General features: G+C 38.4%; 2 protein-coding genes and 12 non-coding genes across 14 annotated transcripts; 1 reads left to right on the top strand and 13 right to left on the bottom strand.

The window, feature by feature from the left end:
• Positions 1-1,298: 1,298 nt before the first annotated feature.
• Positions 1,299-14,016, bottom strand: glt8d1 (glycosyltransferase 8 domain containing 1). The gene is made up of 10 exons (XM_007228730.4): positions 13,880-14,016; positions 12,898-12,960; positions 12,716-12,814; positions 11,366-11,573; positions 6,382-6,490; positions 6,213-6,297; positions 5,369-5,481; positions 4,953-5,119; positions 4,502-4,614; positions 1,299-3,228 (listed from the first exon to the last, which is right to left on the bottom strand). The coding sequence occupies exons 2-10, from the start codon at positions 12,908-12,910 to the stop codon at positions 3,044-3,046; spliced, it is 1,092 nt and encodes a 363-aa protein (XP_007228792.3). The 5' UTR covers positions 12,911-12,960; positions 13,880-14,016; the 3' UTR covers positions 1,299-3,043.
• Positions 3,473-3,544, bottom strand: trnae-cuc (transfer RNA glutamic acid (anticodon CUC)). The gene has a single exon. It is a non-coding gene; the product is annotated as a tRNA-Glu (tRNA).
• On the bottom strand, positions 6,560-6,631 carry trnae-cuc (transfer RNA glutamic acid (anticodon CUC)). The gene has a single exon. It is a non-coding gene; the product is annotated as a tRNA-Glu (tRNA).
• On the bottom strand, positions 7,117-7,188 carry trnae-cuc (transfer RNA glutamic acid (anticodon CUC)). Its single transcript has one exon. It is a non-coding gene; the product is annotated as a tRNA-Glu (tRNA).
• On the bottom strand, positions 7,467-7,538 carry trnae-cuc (transfer RNA glutamic acid (anticodon CUC)). The gene has a single exon. It is a non-coding gene; the product is annotated as a tRNA-Glu (tRNA).
• trnae-cuc (transfer RNA glutamic acid (anticodon CUC)) lies at positions 7,841-7,912 on the bottom strand. Its single transcript has one exon. It is a non-coding gene; the product is annotated as a tRNA-Glu (tRNA).
• On the bottom strand, positions 8,226-8,297 carry trnae-cuc (transfer RNA glutamic acid (anticodon CUC)). Its single transcript has one exon. It is a non-coding gene; the product is annotated as a tRNA-Glu (tRNA).
• Positions 8,539-8,610, bottom strand: trnae-cuc (transfer RNA glutamic acid (anticodon CUC)). The gene has a single exon. It is a non-coding gene; the product is annotated as a tRNA-Glu (tRNA).
• Positions 8,922-8,993, bottom strand: trnae-cuc (transfer RNA glutamic acid (anticodon CUC)). Its single transcript has one exon. It is a non-coding gene; the product is annotated as a tRNA-Glu (tRNA).
• trnae-cuc (transfer RNA glutamic acid (anticodon CUC)) lies at positions 9,305-9,376 on the bottom strand. Its single transcript has one exon. It is a non-coding gene; the product is annotated as a tRNA-Glu (tRNA).
• Positions 9,618-9,689, bottom strand: trnae-cuc (transfer RNA glutamic acid (anticodon CUC)). Its single transcript has one exon. It is a non-coding gene; the product is annotated as a tRNA-Glu (tRNA).
• On the bottom strand, positions 10,181-10,252 carry trnae-cuc (transfer RNA glutamic acid (anticodon CUC)). Its single transcript has one exon. It is a non-coding gene; the product is annotated as a tRNA-Glu (tRNA).
• trnae-cuc (transfer RNA glutamic acid (anticodon CUC)) lies at positions 10,505-10,576 on the bottom strand. The gene has a single exon. It is a non-coding gene; the product is annotated as a tRNA-Glu (tRNA).
• Positions 14,017-15,529: 1,513 nt separating the features above from the next.
• spcs1 (signal peptidase complex subunit 1) lies at positions 15,530-18,994 on the top strand. The gene is made up of 4 exons (XM_007228731.3): positions 15,530-15,682; positions 16,096-16,155; positions 16,252-16,338; positions 18,715-18,994. The coding sequence occupies exons 1-4, from the start codon at positions 15,647-15,649 to the stop codon at positions 18,838-18,840; spliced, it is 309 nt and encodes a 102-aa protein (XP_007228793.1). The 5' UTR covers positions 15,530-15,646; the 3' UTR covers positions 18,841-18,994.
• Positions 18,995-19,461: the final 467 nt, after the last annotated feature.

Raw genomic sequence — 19,461 nt, 5'->3', positions numbered from 1 at the left:
CACAGTGTCTTGTGTGTCCATACTTTCTGGTCTAAAAAAAGAACATTTGAGAAGCATGTTAATGCGGAGTTACATTCTGAATAATTTTAAAGCTTATAAAGAAAAGGATTCATGCTTTTGTTGCCTAAATATACTGTATCTGAAATACTCTGTTTCCAGTATAGTGCATATGAATGTACAATTACGGAGAATTCCCTCACACAGTATTTCTGTGGAATTGACTGTGTTGGTTCCCTGTTCCTCAAAAATTAAAGTTTATGTACAGTTTATCAACTGGTATGTAATGTAATATGATCAAATGCCTATTAAGTTTAAGAGTTTAGAAATCAATATTTGGTGGAGTAACCCTGATTTTTAATCAATTTTCATGCGTCTTGGCATGTTCTCCTCCACCAGTCTTACACACTGCTTTTGGATGTATTTATGCCACTCCTGGTGCAAAAATTCAAGCAGTTCAGTTTGGTTTGATGGCTTGTGATCATCCATCTTCCTCTTGATTATATTCCAGAGGTTTTCAATTTGGTAAAATCAAAGAAACTAATTTTAAGTGGTATGGCGTCACATCAATGTCAAAAGTCGAGGGCGCAAAAATAACAGGTGAAAAAAAATTAACCAGCGCGGTTTAAAATTGTGAGTGTGTAAATTACACCTAAGCACAAATGTGAAAATATCGAGCAAAAAAAGTGCCCCTGATGTATTTTTGAGCCCTCGACTTTTGACGTTGATGTGACTCCATAAAGTGGTCTCTTATTTATTTTTCCATAGCTGTATGTTAAACTGATGATGCTGTAAATAGAGCCAGAAGATGTTTTAAACGTTTAAAAATAGAGTATAAACTTTAATAATTACTACTAAAATGATGCAGTGCTGAAACATTTGATACTGGGCTTTGTTGAGAAAATGAGGACATTTTTCGGTATGAGAAATATTTGAACAATAATTGCTTAGTTGCTCCATGTGAACCCATTCATTTTGCCACCTTTTGTTGGTCAATCAAACCCCATGAGAGATTCTCAAGTGGGTATTCTTCTCTGTAATAGAGATTTTGTTCTACTGATATGCCATACATACAAATTATTTGCATAAATACAAGTCACGGAACAGCCAGTGAAGCCAAAAAAAAAGGGGAGAAGAACTGTTCCGAAATAATGTCAGATAGGGGTCATATTAAAAACCGTTAATAATAACCATATACATATTTTGTGAGAAAATCAGATTTGGGCAACTTTTTTTACCTGTTGAGTGAACAAAGCCTTAGTCAACATCTTTCAGAAGAACAATAACTGGTCAAACAGGGATACAAAGAGTAACCAATTTTATTCAAGGCATCGTAACAACTGCTTCCCTATATACATGTACATCCCTTTACACTCTTAAAATCATACTGAGGGAAGCCATAGCGTATGGGATCAAATGCAGCTCATGCTTTCATTTTATTCAAAGAAACAAACAAAAACACAAAATACATGCATGCTTTAACTGTTTATACTACACGGTAATGAAACAAATTAGAAAACAATATGAAAACAAGCTTACATCAGACACAAAACATGTTGGCAGTGGTTCTGTTCCATGCTTGGAAAGCCACAAAAAAGGCAGTCAATGGTTAGTGTTGTAACTGTAACAGAATAAAGTACCTGTAGAAGCAATGTAGTGAGTTTATATATATATATATATATATATAAAAAAAAAAAACACAACCTTATGAAAAGATGAAATTTGGGACCGTTCCTATTATTATAGTTCACCATACTGCACACTGTTAAGGGCTGAGGTAGTAGCGCATTTTAGTGGATTCTGTCACAAGAAGATCTCTAGGTCAATTCTCTCCTGGACATGTAACAGACAGCTAGTGTACAAACAATTAAGATAAAAAAAATAGGACTGACATGGTTAGAAAAACAATGCGTGTGTTTACTAGCACTCAAAAATCCATTCATAATCAGATTACTGCAATTATCTAATTTCTTAGATCAGAATAAGGCCCAAACCATCTTTTATTTAGCTGATTTCTCAGTCTGTGCATAAGTGAAAACAGACCCGTTTTAGTAGAAATAAAAAAGGCAGTGTTTAACACAGCTAAAACAAAATGCTGACCAAACAATTTTTTTTTGGAGCGACACTGGAACCGAAGAATTTAAATAATATTCATCTTCTAGCTGCCGGAGTCCTGAGAGAGCACAATTGGCCTTGCTCTCCCTGGGTGGGTAGATGGCGCTCTTGCCCCTCATCACTCCAAAAGGGTGATGTCGATCAGCACAGGGCATCTGTGAGCTGATGTATCAGAACCGAGTCGCTGCTTTTTGATTTGCAACCATCAAATAAACAAAACAGGATGCCTTGTCATGCTCTTTTATGAATGTAAATCAGCTAAAATCCTTCAGACTGGTGTCACAGTCAGTTTCTGTGCATGAGTTCACAAGCACTGAGAAATCAAATTTCTAAAGATACAATCCAGCTCTATCAGATTTTTAACTGGATTTATTTTGGATTAAGCTGATCTAAGAAATCAATGTATGCTGTTTACATGAGAAAACTGTTCATAAATCATCATTATGATGTGATTATGAAGTGCATATGATTGTGGTTAGCTAGTAATCCTTGGGTAATTGGATCCTGGTAAAACTTTAATTTAAATGAGTTTACTTGAGTCTACAGCCAATAAACTCGTGGCCAAACTTTGTTTAACAAAACAGGCAACAACATGAACGTGATTATTTAAATGCTTCAGTTTCATCTCTGCTATGATTACTTAATCAGATTTCTTAATCAGACTTGAGTATTCTGTTTATATTGCAGATTATGAACTGATTTTTGGCTGGTGTAAATGCACTCAATATTCAATGCTGGTTCCTAAAGTTAATGCCAACCAAAACATACATCACTAGAGAGAAGGGGCAGCAGCAGTGTTGCCCTATTCCTAGTTTTGTCTTATGTGGCAAAAATACAAAATACAAGGGCTAAATCTTCTGATGCAACAAAGTAGTGTATCCTAGTGAGCAGGAATGATAGTGCAAAAGTGTCCGGGTAATCAAATCCAAGCTCATTCGTCCCCTGAGTGTCTTCTAATTGGATGGAATTTCCCAGTGGGATCTGGAATGTACCACTTGTCCCAAATCTCAGAGAAGGAGGAGGTTCTGCCCCAGGGTTTATAATGTCCGTTCCAGTGCAGTAGTTTGGCAGCTTTGACGAACTGTGTCGAGTAGCGATTTCCAGCTCCAGTGGTTCCTGAAAGAAGAAGTAGTAGAAGAACAGGAGGAAATTTTAATGTACAGGAAATTATTTCTATCCTATAAGATTCTCAGAAAGGTAGAGATTTTATAAACAATCCAGAGGTTCAGGGACTCTGTACATATCACTGTATATAACATTTTCCATGCAATATGTACAAAACATTTTGCATGGCTCAAAAAAAAACAGTAGCAGCTCACGCAGTGATGTTATATATACATTTAAAAAAAAAAAGGCTGTGTTCCCTGACCGGGAATCGAACCCGGGCCGCGGCGGTGAGAGCGCCGAATCCTAACCACTAGACCACCAGGGAGCTGGGTGGCTGAAGGATGCAGTTGTCTGTAAGCCAAGAAAGGCATGTAGAGTATGCTCCACCAACATGTAGTTTGAACAGATAAGACATATATATATATATATATATATATATATATATATATATATATATATATATATATATATATATATATATATATATATATATATATATATATATATATATATATATATATATATATATACACGATGCTAGTCAGCTTGTCAGCTTCAAAAAGCACCACTTAAAAAGTAAAAAGTATCCAGTTTATATGTGGGGACGGTATGTGTGTGTTCCATATTACGTAATGCACAATTGCCACATTTTAAAATAAAAATTATATATCAGTTTATATATACATTATATAAATAAATATTTGGTGGAATTACCATGGTTTCTAATCACAGTTTTTATACATCTTGGCATGTTCTCCTCCCCCAGTCTTACACACTGCTTTTGGATAACTTTATGCCACTCAATCCTGGTGCAGAAGTTTAAGCAGTTCAGTTTGGTTTGATGGCTTGTGATCATACATCTTTCTCTTGATTATATTCCAGAGGTTTCAATTTAGTAAAATCAAAGAAAATCATCATTTTAAGTAGTCTCTTTTTTTTCCCCAGAGCTGTATATATATTTTTATATGATGGTTTTTGTTTGGGGGAAAAAAAAAAAAGACAAGTTTACAATTGTTTGTTTATTAAGTTTTTTGTTATACTTAATAAACTTAATAAAAATCTGTATTTTGCTTGCAGTCATATATTCTTCTGGTGTTTTGTCACATCACCAATAATACTGTTATGGCAAATAAAATAACCCTGAAATATTGAGATAGTATAATAGAAATGCTCCAAATCGTCCTTCCTTCTTTCTCCTACAGTGGCCATTTTGGAGAATCTAAACATGCACTGCTCTAGTATTAGAGCAAAAAAGATAAAAAAAATTAATGAATATTCTTACCGAGGTGTCTGACGTGCCACATAGGGTCGATGCTGGAGTGGTGCTTGTAGAACACAATAAGCAGGGGAGGTGTGGTGAAGCTGTCTGCCAGAGCTTTGCTGTAGAGATCCTCCCTGGTAGAACAGATCAGAATTGAGAGAAATATTATTAAAAAAAAATACAGGTTCTCTTAGCACTTTCAGAAGACGAAATTACTTGTCAATTAAAACAATTTTATATATATAAAAATTAAATAACTTAAATATTCATACAATATTTTTGAACAATCTGAAAAAAAAAGACATCTGATATTTATGATTTAAGAGGATTTCACAGAAGATTTATTTTTATATTGATCATGCATAGCTACAAATTCACACCTAAACACTAAAATTTACATTAACAGTTCTTTCTTCACTCTGCAAATGGGAAACAAAGACAGGCACCAAACACTATTCATGTGTGCACTTACTTGACATTGCGCTCCATCCACTGTTCCAGCTGCCTGGTGATGTTCTGGTGTTTCCATTCGGTCAGGTTGGCTACAATGACTCCAGGATTAAAAGAGCATGTGTTCGCCCTCATCCCAAGCTTCTTAATAGCTTCTTTTTTGAAGTCCAGAAAGCCGATATAATTGTTCTGAGAAACACACAGACATGATAATTGTATAAGTGCTTGTGTACGTGCGGTCAGCATGTCTTAATTTTTATGCAAACACTTGCGTAATAAAATAAATGACAAGTTTTTCTACCCTTTCCACCTTTAACAGTTTTGTGTTCAGTATCAGTTCCCTTGGAAACTGAGTGCGCATGCTTTATCAGATTTCTGAAGCAATGGAGCAAAAAAAATCCACATCCTGTGTGTTTTATGGCTTCTGGTTATATTTACCTGGTTACCCGCTCCTCTGACGATGCCTTTAGCAGATGCTGAGTCACAATCTTCGGAAAAAGCAGCGGCATGGCCAGGCTTTAAACTGCTCTCGAAAAGTTCTTGGATATCTCCTGCAATGGCAAAGAAACAGTTGTCATCAAAGAAACATTGAGGACGTGTCGAGTTGTAATGCTTTTTAGATAGGAGATAATGGCTACAAGGAATAGTAAATGGTTAAAACACAAGACTTATATGGGCAACGTTTGGTCATATTAATTGAGCCACACAAAAAAAGTAGAGCGATGTCTCAGTGTGTAGAGTTGTAGAGGTTCTTAATGGTGTCCTGTGATAATACACGCTATAGCTAGCGGGTTTAATAGAATCCCACACATTTTTGATTAGAGATAGGTCTGGTGATGTGTCTTCAAAGTGTCTTAAGACAGAAGCAGCATGTGGACAAGCATTGTCCTGTTGGAAAAGCACACTGCAATCTATATTTAGAAAAGGATAAAGACACTGGGTAAAGCTAAGCTAAGTACACAAAACTGTTATAAAAAAATGACTCTTTTAAAGTCAAAGGAGTGCTGGATATTCATCTACACAGATTTCTCTCCCCGGTGCTGGAGAGCAAAACTGAAACTGTACAAGTTATAAGCAGAGTGGCTTTATTACTCCTTAATACCAGACTAGTAAAATTCATATATAAAGCCACTGGATTAAAAGTCGCATGATGATTTTTGGGAAAATTAAAGGTTTTTAAGTGCGCCTTATAACGCGAAAAATACGGTACTTTATTTGATTTACGGGACCATCAACAAGTTTGTTAAGTGGCCATACACCTGCCAACTGGATATACACTCACCTTGTACAATAATGTCATCGTCCAGGTAAACAGCCTTTTCTGCATCAGGCAGGAACACAGGCATGTAGAATCTGGCAAAAGTTAGCTGAAAGAAAATATATTTAAGTTGAAAATGCTAATTCTCACAGTATAACATGGATAGCATGCCAAAATGGACATGTGCACTTACTGGTTTTAACAAATCTGCCTTCTGTGGATCATCTGGAATCTTCCCCTCAAGGACCTTCGGATCAAACGTGATGATTTTATGTTTTATCTCCGTTTTACCTAACCAGGACCTAAAAAAAGAGAAATAACAAAATGTATGTCGTATACATAAAAACATCAGAAGCAGTGAAAAGATCTCGTTCCCTGACCGGAAATCGAACCCGGGCCGCGGCGGTGAGAGCGCCGAATCCTAACCACTAGACCACCAGGGAGCTGGGTGGCCAGGGGGATACAGCTGTCTGTAAGCTGAGAGAGGCATGTAGGGCATGCCCCACTAAAATTAGCATACGGAGTATGTAACTGAAGTATGAAGTATGAAGTATGAGTATGAATGTTATTATCTGTCAGTGGAGCATAACAGTGATTTTTCAGCTGTTATTTTAAGGTAAAAAAAAAAAAAAGTAGTGCTGTGACTGTTAATTCATTAACACTTGATTAATTCGGAAATGTATTTTTTTTAAACACAATTTAATCTATAAGGCTCTAGTCTCCGCCTACTAGGGCTGAGATGCTCACTCCACCTCAGAGCCTAACAGAGTCTGACTGGTAGTGTTGTCATCTGCCTCTGATCTGTAATTGGATTCTGTCCATGTTTTGTAGGAAACTGACCAATAAAATCAAGACTCTACACAACGCAATTAGAACACACAGCACAAACTGGCCATCTTAAAGCGCAACAGCAGTGTAAAAGAGCTTGTTCCCTGACCGGGAATCGAACCCGGGCCGCGGCGGTGAGAGCGCCGAATCCTAACCACTAGACCACCAGGGAGGCTGGTGCATGGAGGGAAGCAGTGGTCTGTAAGCTGAGAAAGGAATGTGAAGTATGAGCCACTGACATAGATCTGTGAGTGTCTTCCTGATTGGTTTAAAGTAGTGTTTCTGGTTCCTGGAGACCCACTGTCCTACACAGTTCACTGTTTTTTTTGTTTTGTTTCCCCCCCCCCCATACCAAGCAGCACTTACTGCTGTATGGCTCACAGTTACCCACACATATAAATAAAGTATAGCTGCATAGCTGATAGCAGGAGCAACAGAGCAAAAGCTTTGTTCCCTGACCGGGAATCGAACCCGGGCCGCGGCGGTGAGAGCGCCGAATCCTAACCACTAGACCACCAGGGAGGCTGGTCCATGGAGGGAAACAACAGTCTGTGAGACTGAACTAGAAGTGTCTTTCTTTGATGAAGCAAACATTAAAAATGGCATCACTATTTTTTATTGATTCTCTACATAAAATTTTCACATGCTACTTAACTTTCAGATTAGTGACTTTGTCTCCCAGCTTGCCCAGAAATGCACGTACAAAGCCTGTGCTCTAATGGTGAGTCATACATTTTTGCATTACACTGCTTTTAATACTCCTGATACAGCACATAAGCCACTGCTGGGTTTCACACAGGGTGGAAACAATGATAAAAGCTGTGTTCCCTGACCGGGAATCGAACCCGGGCCACGGTGGTGAGAGCGCCGAATCCTAACCACTAGACCACCAGGGAGGCTGGTGCAAGGAGGGAAGCAGCAGCCTGTGAGCCGAGACAGAGACTGAACGAGTAGTCTCCTACTTCAACGAAACCAACATTAAAGATGGCATCGCTATTTTTTATTGGTTCTCTACATAAACTTGACACATGCTACTTAACTTTCAGGTGACTGTTCTTTGTCTCTCAGCATTTCCAGAAATGCACGTACAAAGTCTGTGCTCTAGTGGGGAGCCATCAATTCAAAGCATCACGTGCTTAACTATTCCTGATACGACCCGTAATCCACTGCAGGGTTCCACACAAAGAAGAAACAATGATAAAAACTGTGTTCCCTGACCGGGAATCGAACCCGGGCCGCGGCGGTGAGAGCGCCGAATCCTAACCACTAGACCACCAGGGAGGCTGGTTGCACACAGGGATGCAGTTGCAAGCTGAGAATCGCATGCGAAGTATGAGCCACCGAAACAGACCTGTGAGTGTCTCCCTGATTGGTTTAACGTAGTGTATCTGGTTCCTGGAGACCCACTGTCCTACATAGGATCACTGTTTGGGTTTTATTGATTTTTTTGCGTCATAAACATAAATATGAATACAAGTATGCTGCATAGCTGGATAGCAGGAGCAACATAGTAAAAGCTGTGTTCCCTGACTGGGAATCGAACCCGGGCCGCGGCGGTGAGAGCGCCGAATCCTAACCACTAGACCACCAGGGAGGCTGGTGCGTGGAATGAAGCAGCAGTCTGTGAGCAGAGATAGAAACTGAAGTAGAAGAGTTTACCTTAAACGAAGACAACATTAAACATGGTTTCACTATTTTTCATTGGTTCTCTACATAAACTTGACACATGCTACTTAACTTTCAGGTGACTGTTCTTTGTCTCTCAGCCTTTCCCAAAATGCATGTACAAAGTCTGTGCTCTAATGTGGAGTCATCAATTCAAAGCATAATGCTTAAGTAATCCTGATACGGCCCGTTAATCCACTGCAGGGTTCCACACAAGGAAGAAACAATGATAAAAGCTCGTTCCCTGACCGGGAATCGAACCCGAGCCGCGGCGGTGAGAGCGCCGAATCCTAACCACTAGACCACCAGGGAGGCTGGGGCAAGAAGGGAAGCAGCAATGTGTGAGCCGAGTCAGAGGCTGAACAAGAAGTCTCTCCCTTCAACGAAGCCGATGCTAAAAATGGCATCGCTATTTTTTAAATTGTTTTTCTACATAAAATTTTCACATGCTACTTAACTTTCAGATAACTTTGTCTCCCAGCTTGCCCAGGGATGCATGTACAAAACATGTGCTCTAATGGTGAGTCATAAATTCTTGCTTATGCCTGCTTTTAACACTCCTGATAAGGCACATAATCCACTGCAGAATTCCACACAGGGTAGAAACAATGAAAAAAGCTGTGTTCCCTGACCGGGAATCGAACCCGGGCCGCGGCGGTGAGAGCACCGAATCCTAACCACTAGACCACCAGGGAGCTGGTTACACACAAGGATGCAACTGTCTGCAATCTGAGAAAGGCATGCAAAGTATGAGCCACTGACACAGACCTGTGAGTGTCTCCCTGATTGGTTTAAAATTGTCTTTCTGGTTGCTGGAGAACCACTGTCCTACACAGGTTCACTTGGGTTTTGTTTAGTTTTTTTGCATCATAAACATAAACATGAATAAAAGTATAGCTGCATAGCTGAAGCAGGAGCAACATAGTAAAAGGCTTGTTCCCTGACCGGGAATCGAACCCGGGCCGCGGCGGTGAGAGCGCCGAATCCTAACCACTAGACCACCAGGGAGGCTGGATGGGTAGGGAAATGTGACCCGCTGACCCACTGACACAGAACTGTAAGCATACCCACTGGTCAGATTAAAAAACATAAAGCCCTTCTTGTGAAATGCTGGTTCCTTGAGTATTTTGGATCATAAACACATTAATCCAATTTTTGGATTGAAATTCACATACTGACTGTAGAGGGATCCCAAAAAGGAGAAACACAAAGTCACATAATTATATGTCTTAAATACCACTGATTTACATTAGTGCTGGGTATCACCACTGATGAACAGAATCACAATGTCCCGATTCAATTTCAGATTTGGCTGGATTTTTGGATTCCTGAAGTGCTTAATTTTCTGAATAAAGTTTTTTTTTTTTTAGATACACAGAAAGGTAAAGGAGTCCGAAACTTCCATATCAATTAGCACTCACTACTGTATGGCTCACCCATAAATATGAATAATATATGCTGCATAGCTGATAGCAGGAGCAACATAGTAAAAAGCTGAGTTCCCTGACCGGGAATCGAACCCGGGCCGCGGCGGTGAGAGCGCCGAATCCTAACCACTAGACCACCAGGGAGGCTGGTGCATGGAAGGAAGCAGCAGTCTGTGAGACTGAACGAGAAGTCTTTTCCTTTGACGAAGCCAACATTAAAGATGGCATCATTATTTTATTGGTTCTCTATAAAACTTGACACATGCTACTTCAGATGACTGTTCTTTGACTCCCAGCTTGTCTAGAAATGCATGTACAAAGCCTGTGATCTAATGGCGAGTCATAAATTTGCATGCAGGGTTCCACACAGGGTAAAAATAAAGAAAAAAAGCTGTGTTCCCTGACCGGGAATCGAACCCGGGCCGCGGCGGTGAGAGCGCCGAATCCTAACCACTAGACCACCAGGGAGCTGGGTGGGTAGGGGAAATGTAAGCCCCTGACACTGACACTGAACTGTAAGCATCACCACTGGTCAGATTAAAAAAGAGATAAAGTCCTTCTTGTGAAAAGCTCTTATCTGAGAATCCCTGGTTTCCATGGCAATCAGGTAGGAGCCTTTGGACACTCTGCCCATGTAACTACTCTGAATACTATTTTTAAAACACAACAATTATTACATACATTGTTATATATTACAGGGTCATTTTTACTAAAATAATAGAAGGGGCAATGCTGAGGGTTCAATACCCACAAAAACCCTACACAAGGGTTGCCATAGCATGGCTGACCCAAGCTTCTTAAGGTAGGATATGCAACAGTGTATTTTTACAGCATTTAAAACTCATAAAAAGGTCAAGGAAGCAGGTTTGGAACCAAAAGCCTATTGGTTCAATTCCCTACACGAGGAAGAAAAGCGAGTCAAGAACCAGCACTTTCTCCTGTTTTTACCTTTACAACCAAAGTTCCCTAGAGTCCCACAAGTACTGAGGTGGCTTCCCAGGTTGTAGGTTCAAGACCCACTCCTAAGCTGCCACTGTTAGAGGGTTCTTAAGCAAAGTCCTTGAAGCTTTTGGTTCAGAGGAGCTTTCTATGCTACAATATGCAAAGATTGTCCAGGATTGTTAAGCTTTTAAAATGATAAGAAAGCAGGTTTTGAACCAGAAGGTTGTTGGTTCAATCCCCTTGACCAGCAGATAAAAGGGGCATGCCACCGTTAACATTCACAATCTATATTCGTGTTTCTAAAACATTTCTTACCTGAGATGCTCCACAGACTCGTTGAGGGTGACTATGCTGAAGACCACATTAGCTTTGCTGTTTTGGTTCACGCTGTTCATGGCAGCCACAGCGGCCCCCAGCCTCTCCTCTGCGGCTGTGATGACCACAGGGATCTCCTCCCCTGTCCTGGCTTTGCGATCTGAGAAGAATCCCGTTTCAAAGGGCAGGATCATACCAGGTGCAACATCTAGGAAGAGATGAAAGAAATGAAGATCCAAAGAAAGGCACACCAACAACATCACGCCTATGAATATAATTACAACCCCAAATCAGAAAAACCTGCTGTGTGATGGCCTGTCCCAGAAACCTCCTAGACCAGAGTAATTGACGCCGCTTTTGGACGTGGTTAATGCAAGCCTTCGGTTGTTTTGCACCATAAAGTTTTGAGTGGCATTTGTTAATGTGGTTCTAACAGCTACTGTTGAATGATGGCCTTGCCCAGTAAGCACCGAAATTCCTTCCTATTCCTCCCCTCTTAAACTATATCTCATGACACGGTGGCTTAGTGGTTAGCACTGGGATCTTGAGTTCAAGTCCCTATCTGGATTTTTTTGGAGTCCAAAAACATGTAGATCAGGTAAACTGGATACTCTAAAATTACCCAGAATATTTAGGACCCTCTAATTTCATGTATGTATGTATGTATGTATGTATGACTGTGGGCCCAGAAATGGAATGGCACTCAGTCCTGGGTAAAAGCTGTAGTGTCCTATACAGTCCTCCAGGTGGACGGTTGTTTCCGGTTGAGAGTACGCTGTGCGCTATTGGTGATGCAGTCTTCTTTTAGAGCGGATTAATTCTATTCCAGGTTGTGTTCAGTCAAAGAGAGAGAGAGCGCTCAGTCAGAAACTTCACTCATTCGTTTCTTTGTTTTCACTATGAGTAAATGAGCTACTGAGCTCTGAGTTTCCCCTTCTGAAGTCTCTGTTGCTCTACCAGCCGCTCGCATTCAGTAAAACTGAGCTGGATCCACTTTTAGAGGCTGTACATTTGACTTAAATACACAAAGACACGTGATGTGGCCAGAAGAACTCAGCGAAAAGCAACGTGACACCCCAGTTTTTAGAATGAATATATTAGGCTTAGCAGGGATGGTTGTTCCAACACCCTGGGACCATTAAACACAATATTTTATCTCTTCTCCCCTTAGAAATGCTTCCGCTTTCAGTTTAGAAACAAAATAATATGGACTGCCACTTTAACAAATTCATTTAACTTGAGTGGACAAAACATTAAACATACCTTGGCATCAGACAGTGCAAACTCTTTCTAATTTGAGTATATATTTTGAATATTAAGAAACACTCTCAACAGAAAAGATATACGGACCTGCATTGTCTTGCTTCAGGAAATCACTGAGATTCTGCAGATTTCGATGAACAATGATCAAGAACGCAATGGACAGCAGCACAAGGATGACCACGTTCACTGAAAGACAACAAGGCCAGCTTAGAAATACGAATTTACCTAAAAATATGACAAAACAAAAAGGGATAAATTTCATTATCTACCTCTGCGCGTCATTGCCTTTCACTTCTCAGACTGGGACAGGACACTGCTCCACTGGTTCTGTTCTGTATAGAAAGAAAGAAACACAATTACAACACCACCTATTATAACAGTCAACTTTTGAACAAATGGGCATCTACAATGCATTTGGAAAGACTTCAAATTAGTGATTTTTTTTTTTTTACAAGCCTCTTGTAAAAAGTTATCTTTTTTACAGAGCCTGGTGACATATAAATGGTTATATTAAGCTTCCAAATAAAGTACCATACCTACAGTGAAGCCTGGTGGTGGTAGGATCATGCTGAAGTAGAGATGTTTCTCAATAGTTGGGAAGATGGAAATGTTTGATATGTTAACCCTTTTCCTTTATTTTTATTGGACTAAATCTAGTGTAAACTATTTGAGACATTGCTGTGAGGATTTGACTGTACAAGATAATTTTTTATTATATATTACACCATAATTTAAAATTTTGCAATGTTATTTTTTATCACTAAAAAACATTTTTTGTTGATTACTAAAAAAAAACATTTTTATTAGTAGTATTGTTTACCCAACCGTCCATAGAGGTTTAAAAAGGCCAAGTACTAATGTCAGATAATTACATGCAGATCAGAAATGCCACTCCAGCTTATCCCAGGTGTGGCTTGATCTTAATCAATACAGAGAACTCCGTTTAACTCATCTACAGTTCAATACTGAGAGGAATCATGGGGTTTAAACCCCTCTAACTGACTTTGAGCAATATAGATAGTGACCTTAAGCTTGGATCAGTGATATTTTGCTAAATTTAACAATATAAAGATGTGCCTGGATACTTTTGTGAATTAAATTTATCTTCTGTAGCGAATAAAATAAGGCCAGTGACTAATTCTGATTTAAGATATAAGCAGCCATGGCTCATAACGTGTGTATAGTCACAAAACCCAATAAAACTGTAAATAAACAGATAATTTATGCAACTACTGCCTTCTTTAAGCTTACCCGCCTCCTCAGCGCTGCTCCAGCTCCTCATCCAAAACGCCAACTCAACATCAACAAGTCACACAAACACACCAGCACGCTGCCCTCTCTCCTGAAGAAATAAAACGCCGCAAAGGCGATTCACAGATCCTTATATAATCGCCACCACAGTGGACTTATACAATATACCCGAACAGGTTTATCCGTATTGTTTATTAATCAGTGCAATCCGGCTATGACGCTAAAAACTACCGCCCATTTTTGCCTTATCGCAGGTATTAGTTGTCTAGTTCGCTGCCTGTAGAAAATAAAATGTTTGACCTGATTCAACTCCATTTAACCTAATTTAACTTCATTTAATCAACACAAAACTCATTCTTTAATGTAAATATGTGTTAATCAAAGACCGATGCAGACAAACACGCTGCCATTTTTATTCTGAAGAAATAAAACGCTGTACAGGCGATCCACGTATTTCCACGGACTTCTATACCATCTCCGCAACAGCGGACTAATATAGTATAAGCTAATCGGGCCATCCTTATTATTTATTAATCAGTACAAACCTGCTACATCGCTTTTATGGCACGCATTAGTTGTCTAGCTCGCTGCCTGTAGAAAATAAAATGTTTGGCCTGATTCAACTCCAGTCAACTTAATTTAATCAACATAAAACCCATCCTTCAAAGCAAATATTTGTTAATCAAAGAGTGAAGCAGGCAAATACCCTGCAACTTTTATTCTGAAAGAATTAAATGCTGTAAAAGTGATTTACAGATTTCTTGACTTAATTTCTTATTTTAAATGATGGTTAATCAAAAATCATGATCTAAATTTTTAAATTTGTAGGTTAAAAGCCTATGCTATTTATGTTAGTTTTATTTCTTCTGATATCTATGTGCACCTTTGTGAAACAGAAAAAAATATATTATTTACATTATTTGCGATTATTTTCGTTACTTTGCAATACATTAATAAGTCTAAAAAACGTTTTTCCTTGAGAAATAAAACACTGGAAAAGCGATTTACGGATTTATGTAAATAAAAGCATGATTTAAATGTCTAAATCGTTTTTTTTATCTAAAGGGTTAAATCTGTAGGTTAAAATCCTGTGTTATTTATATTCCATTTAATTCTTCTGAAATCTATGTGCACCTATATGATTGTTAATCAAAAATCGTGATCTAATTGTTTACATTTGTAGGATAAAAACCTTTGTTATTTATGTTAATTCTTCCTAAATCTATGTGCACCTTTTTGAAACAGGGGGGGAAATCACATTTAGTTATATTAGTATATAAAAATCGGTTTATTTTTGTTATTTCACCAAAATGATACATCAATAAGTAAAAAAGACAAACAAAAAATATGATTTTATCTTTTTTTCCCCGAAGAAATAAAACGCAAGCGGAGAGCGGTTCTTAGATTTCTAAACCATCTCCGCTCCATGCCATCCACGCTTACTGGCCAATCCGTATGTAATATAGATTAGCCAAAGCTGTCTAGTTGTCTGCCAGTATAAAAATTTGGCATGATTCGTTTAACTTCAATTAATTCTTTGTAGTGTAGATTATTTAATGTACGTATATGTAAATAAAACCATGATATGAATGATTAAATATAACGTTATAGATTTAAAGCCGTATGCTGTTATCTCCTTTTATCCGCTTGATGCTCTGTCTGGGTCCTTCCGAAATCTACGTGCACCTTTTTGAAACAGGAAATCACACATTCATATTAACTGCAGATAAGTTTATGTTTAAATCGGATTAATTCGGATATTTCAGCATGCTGTCTATGTTCAAATCGATTCCGACGCATATGGTAAGTGTGAACGTTAGATAGAGCTTTCGGTAATGCGTAGTTTTAGCTGTTATTCGGCGGGTTAGCGCCGTTTATTAGCGCTAGTGTTAGCAGCAGCAGGGTATTGATATCTAGCGGTCAGTTTTAACCGCATTACAGTAATAATTCGGTAATAATTCATATTTTTAAACATTAAGAACTGCAGCTGCTGCTTCAAATGTGGGTTCTATAATCTGTAGTTAGCTGTAAATGCTGACATATGGACAGACCCACTGTAACGCGAAACACAGTGCTGTGTAAATTAAAGGAGACCTGAATGGCTGTTTACTATTTTTGCCCAATTCACCACTGGTAGGGTTATAAGACAAGTGTATTTAGGTTATTTATGGTGTTAAATCATTAATTGATATATTAATATAAATATGTTTGTTTAGGATTACAAAGGACAGAAACTTGCAGAGCAGATTTTCCAGGGCATCATCCTCGTCTCTGCGGTAAGAAAAGTTTTTGGTTCCCTCTGCGTCACATTTGAGCATCATTTTGTTCTGTTCTTTCTTATCCCTGTAATCTGTATTTTTGTGTTTTTTCAGGTCATTGGATTCATTTATGGTCTTATAATTGAGCAGTTTGGATGGACTGTTTATATAATGTTAGCTGGATTCACTGTCTCTTGTTTGGTAAGCAGATTATGTTTATATTTTTTATGTCTTACTGTTCTATATTATTTGCTGTATGTATATGTCTTAATGTTTTTATATATCAGTAGGCAATTATTGGGCCAAACTGTGTAAAATATGCTGCTATTTTTATTTTTAACTGTGAAAATATTGCTAGAAATATTTATGATGCCTATTTTTGTTAAAAAGCTATTTTGCCACAGAAATTCTTTTTGGTCATGTATTTTACATGACTAGAAAAGCCATTTTTTATTAGTGGTGGGCGATATGGCCCTAAAATAATATCACAATATTTCCTGGTATTTTCATGATAATGATACTCTTGGCGATATGACAAAACACTACATTAAAACAATTTTTTTTTTTTATTGTATAGGATATAATATGGCACACCCCTAACTGACACATTGAAAAATATAAGAATTTTATCAGATTTGTAACAGAAGTAAATGATCCAGAATGTCATGATAATAATAATGTACTCTTAATATCTCCATATATCCAGGATTAAAGTAAAATAAATGATACTGAACAGATATAATCTGTCTCTAGTAGATATATAATAGAAAATGAGAACAGTGTGAATTTTTCTTTTGCTAAAAACAGGATAAAATTAGTACACTGATGTAGGGCTGGGGCGACGCGTCGACATAATCGACGTCATCGATTACGAAAATACATCGATTTGCATAACGTGCGTCGGCGCGTCGTAAACATGTTAATTAACACGGTAACATAGAAGCATAGAACTATTATTTAATTAAAATGATTTTTAAGAACAGCTAAACACAGTTCTGCAAGTCAAACGCGGAGGAGTTCACGTGCGAGAGAGAGAGAGAGACACACACACAGAGAGAGAGAGAGAGAGAGAGAGAGAGAGAGAGAGAGAGAGACAGACAGAGAGAGAGAGAGACTCTCTGCTGAATCTGACTCCCGCTTCGCGGACAGAATCGGCACAACACCCCCGCTGTAGAACTGCGGTAGTGAAAACAGCTACAAAAAAACGCCAGCGGGCATCTAAAGTTTGGGAGCATTTCACGCAAAAGGGCAACAATGTGGTCCTCTGCCATACGTGCAAAAGGAGCACTTGAAGCGCAAACATCCAGGAGCACTATGTCAACAGGGTCACACAGTAAGTTACCGTTTACATCAGGGTCTCCGCGGGTGTCCTTAAAAAGACTTAAGGCTGTCTACCAAAGGTTTTAAACCTGCCACAGGCAGAAATTATACATTTTTGGTTTATATTTGTGCATGGCATTTCACAGTTTCCAGAAACAGTAGCATTATTCATAAGTTCAGGTGTTTAGCTAAGCTAGCTAGCTGCCTTAAGTTATTTTAGCGCTGCGGTGTTACACCGTTTTCTGTCACCGTCGGAATTTTGTGACCAGTGCTCACGGTTATGAGCGTTCATTGGCAAAACGGAAGCTTTCTATACCTACACCTTACCCTCAGCCCTAAACTGAACCGTTTTGGCCAGTCGGGGTAAACATTAGAAACGAACACGTTTCGAATCGGCCAGTGCACCGGTCTGCTGAGAACTACTTGCCCGTGGTCACAAAATCTAGCGGTCACAGAAAACAGTGCAACACACGGTTGTGGTGTATGGGAGCTTATCCATTTTTAGCGTTATAGATCTAAACGTGTTGTACATGTAAGTGATTATAAGTGTGGGGTTTGGTTTAGTAGGCTTGTGTTGCTGTTGTTGTTATTATATATAAATATAGTATTTTATCGTTTGCTTTAAAACGTAAAATAATAATTATTTAAATATGTTTCTCAATAAATAGATTAGTCGACTAATCGAAAAAAATAATCGTTAGAATAATCGTTTAAAAAATAATCGTTAGGGACAGCCCTACACTGATGTGATAATTAGGGGTGGGTGATATGGAACAATATTTTAGGGTATCATTCACGATATTCAATCTTGGCGATATTATTGCGCATGGTTCGATATGGCACAGCCGTATTTTGTATTACTGTTACTGTACTGTTTAATTATGTACACAGACATGCCAAATATCATAGAACAGGGACTAGTATTGTGTCCCATGACTTTTGCATTGTTTTAAAGAGGCTATACTTCGTTAATTGGAAAGTCTCATCTATTCGCACCCACTATCCGACCTTGCTCGAACTTTCATAATTTACATTGCCTTGCCATGAGCACGTTGACCAGTGTTTTACTGGTCTCACATAGAAGAAAACACCTCACACCTCACACAGGCCATTTAGTGAGGTAACACATCATGATCTCTTTGCATGCTGCTGCCCCATGACTTTTTGGCATGTCAGTGTAATGCAGCTATAAGCTCAAGAGCTGTTTTATCCCTCTGTTAATTTTTTTAAAATTATTTTTCTTCTATTCTTTTGCAGCTCACACTGCCTCCATGGCCCATGTACAGACAGAACCCCCTCACCTGGCAGCCTGCTTTACCCGAGGCCCCCGTAGAGAGCCGTGAAAAGCCTCAGGAGAATTTAAAGAAGAAGAAACACAAGTAGAACACCATCTGCTTATCACCTGAACCCCTCTGCCCCACCCGCCCCATGTTTCACAGACATTGTGGACTTGCCAAAATTGGATAAAACTGTACGGATTGCTCTCGTTTCATGTTAAATTACAAATCTGTTTAATAAAGAAGATTCATCATTCTTACATCTTGCATTGTAGAACTTAATGCTACATCAAAAACTATTTCTTTTTAAATCTTTCTACAGTGTTTTTCTTTGAGTCAGTATACACTGTGAACAGTAGAAATTAAACAATAAAATAACCTTTAGGTGTGATAAAACTATTAAAACACACCTAAAGTAACAGGTGTACCAATGCATTTGTCTATATAATGTAGATTATTTACTGCACACTTTTAAGATAATTGTTTTTGGTTGTTTTTTACCCCCCCAAATTAGAATATAAAAAAAATAAAACAAAATCTGAACCCAAAATAATCTCAAACAATAGTGCTTTTTAGACATAGTATAAGTTCTTAAAGGAGTAACACAAAAAATGAATTACATATTCCTCCTTACGCTTCATAGCTAAAATTGCAATTAAAAAAACAGAAACATATTTTTAGAGAAAAACACCTGGTTTGGTAAATCATGCTGTTAAATAATGTTAAA

The sequence above is a fragment of the Astyanax mexicanus genome, chromosome 24, assembly GCF_023375975.1.
Source record: "Astyanax mexicanus isolate ESR-SI-001 chromosome 24, AstMex3_surface, whole genome shotgun sequence".
In the NCBI taxonomy this organism is placed as follows: Eukaryota; Metazoa; Chordata; class Actinopteri; order Characiformes; family Acestrorhamphidae; genus Astyanax; species Astyanax mexicanus.
The sequence above is the reverse complement of the archived record's forward strand: the minus strand, read 5'-3'. Positions and strand labels throughout refer to the sequence as shown.

What these genes read in the sequence shown, in the direction of transcription:
- spcs1 (XM_007228731.3), top strand. Translation starts at nt 15,647, where the DNA reads ATGCTGTCTATGTTCAAATCGATTCCGACGCATATG. An exon ending in AATCGATTCCGACGCATATG is followed by an intron (nt 15,683 to 16,095) that starts GTAAGTGTGAAC and finishes ATGTTTGTTTAG; the next exon opens with GATTACAAAGGACAGAAACT. An exon ending in GCATCATCCTCGTCTCTGCG is followed by an intron (nt 16,156 to 16,251) that starts GTAAGAAAAGTT and finishes GTGTTTTTTCAG; the next exon opens with GTCATTGGATTCATTTATGG.
- glt8d1 (XM_007228730.4), bottom strand. An exon ending in CCTGAAGCAAGACAATGCAG is followed by an intron (nt 11,574 to 12,715) that starts GTCCGTATATCT and finishes ATCTCTTCCTAG; the next exon opens with ATGTTGCACCTGGTATGATC. An exon ending in TGGATGGAGCGCAATGTCAA is followed by an intron (nt 4,615 to 4,952) that starts GTAAGTGCACAC and finishes CTGTTCTACCAG; the next exon opens with GGAGGATCTCTACAGCAAAG.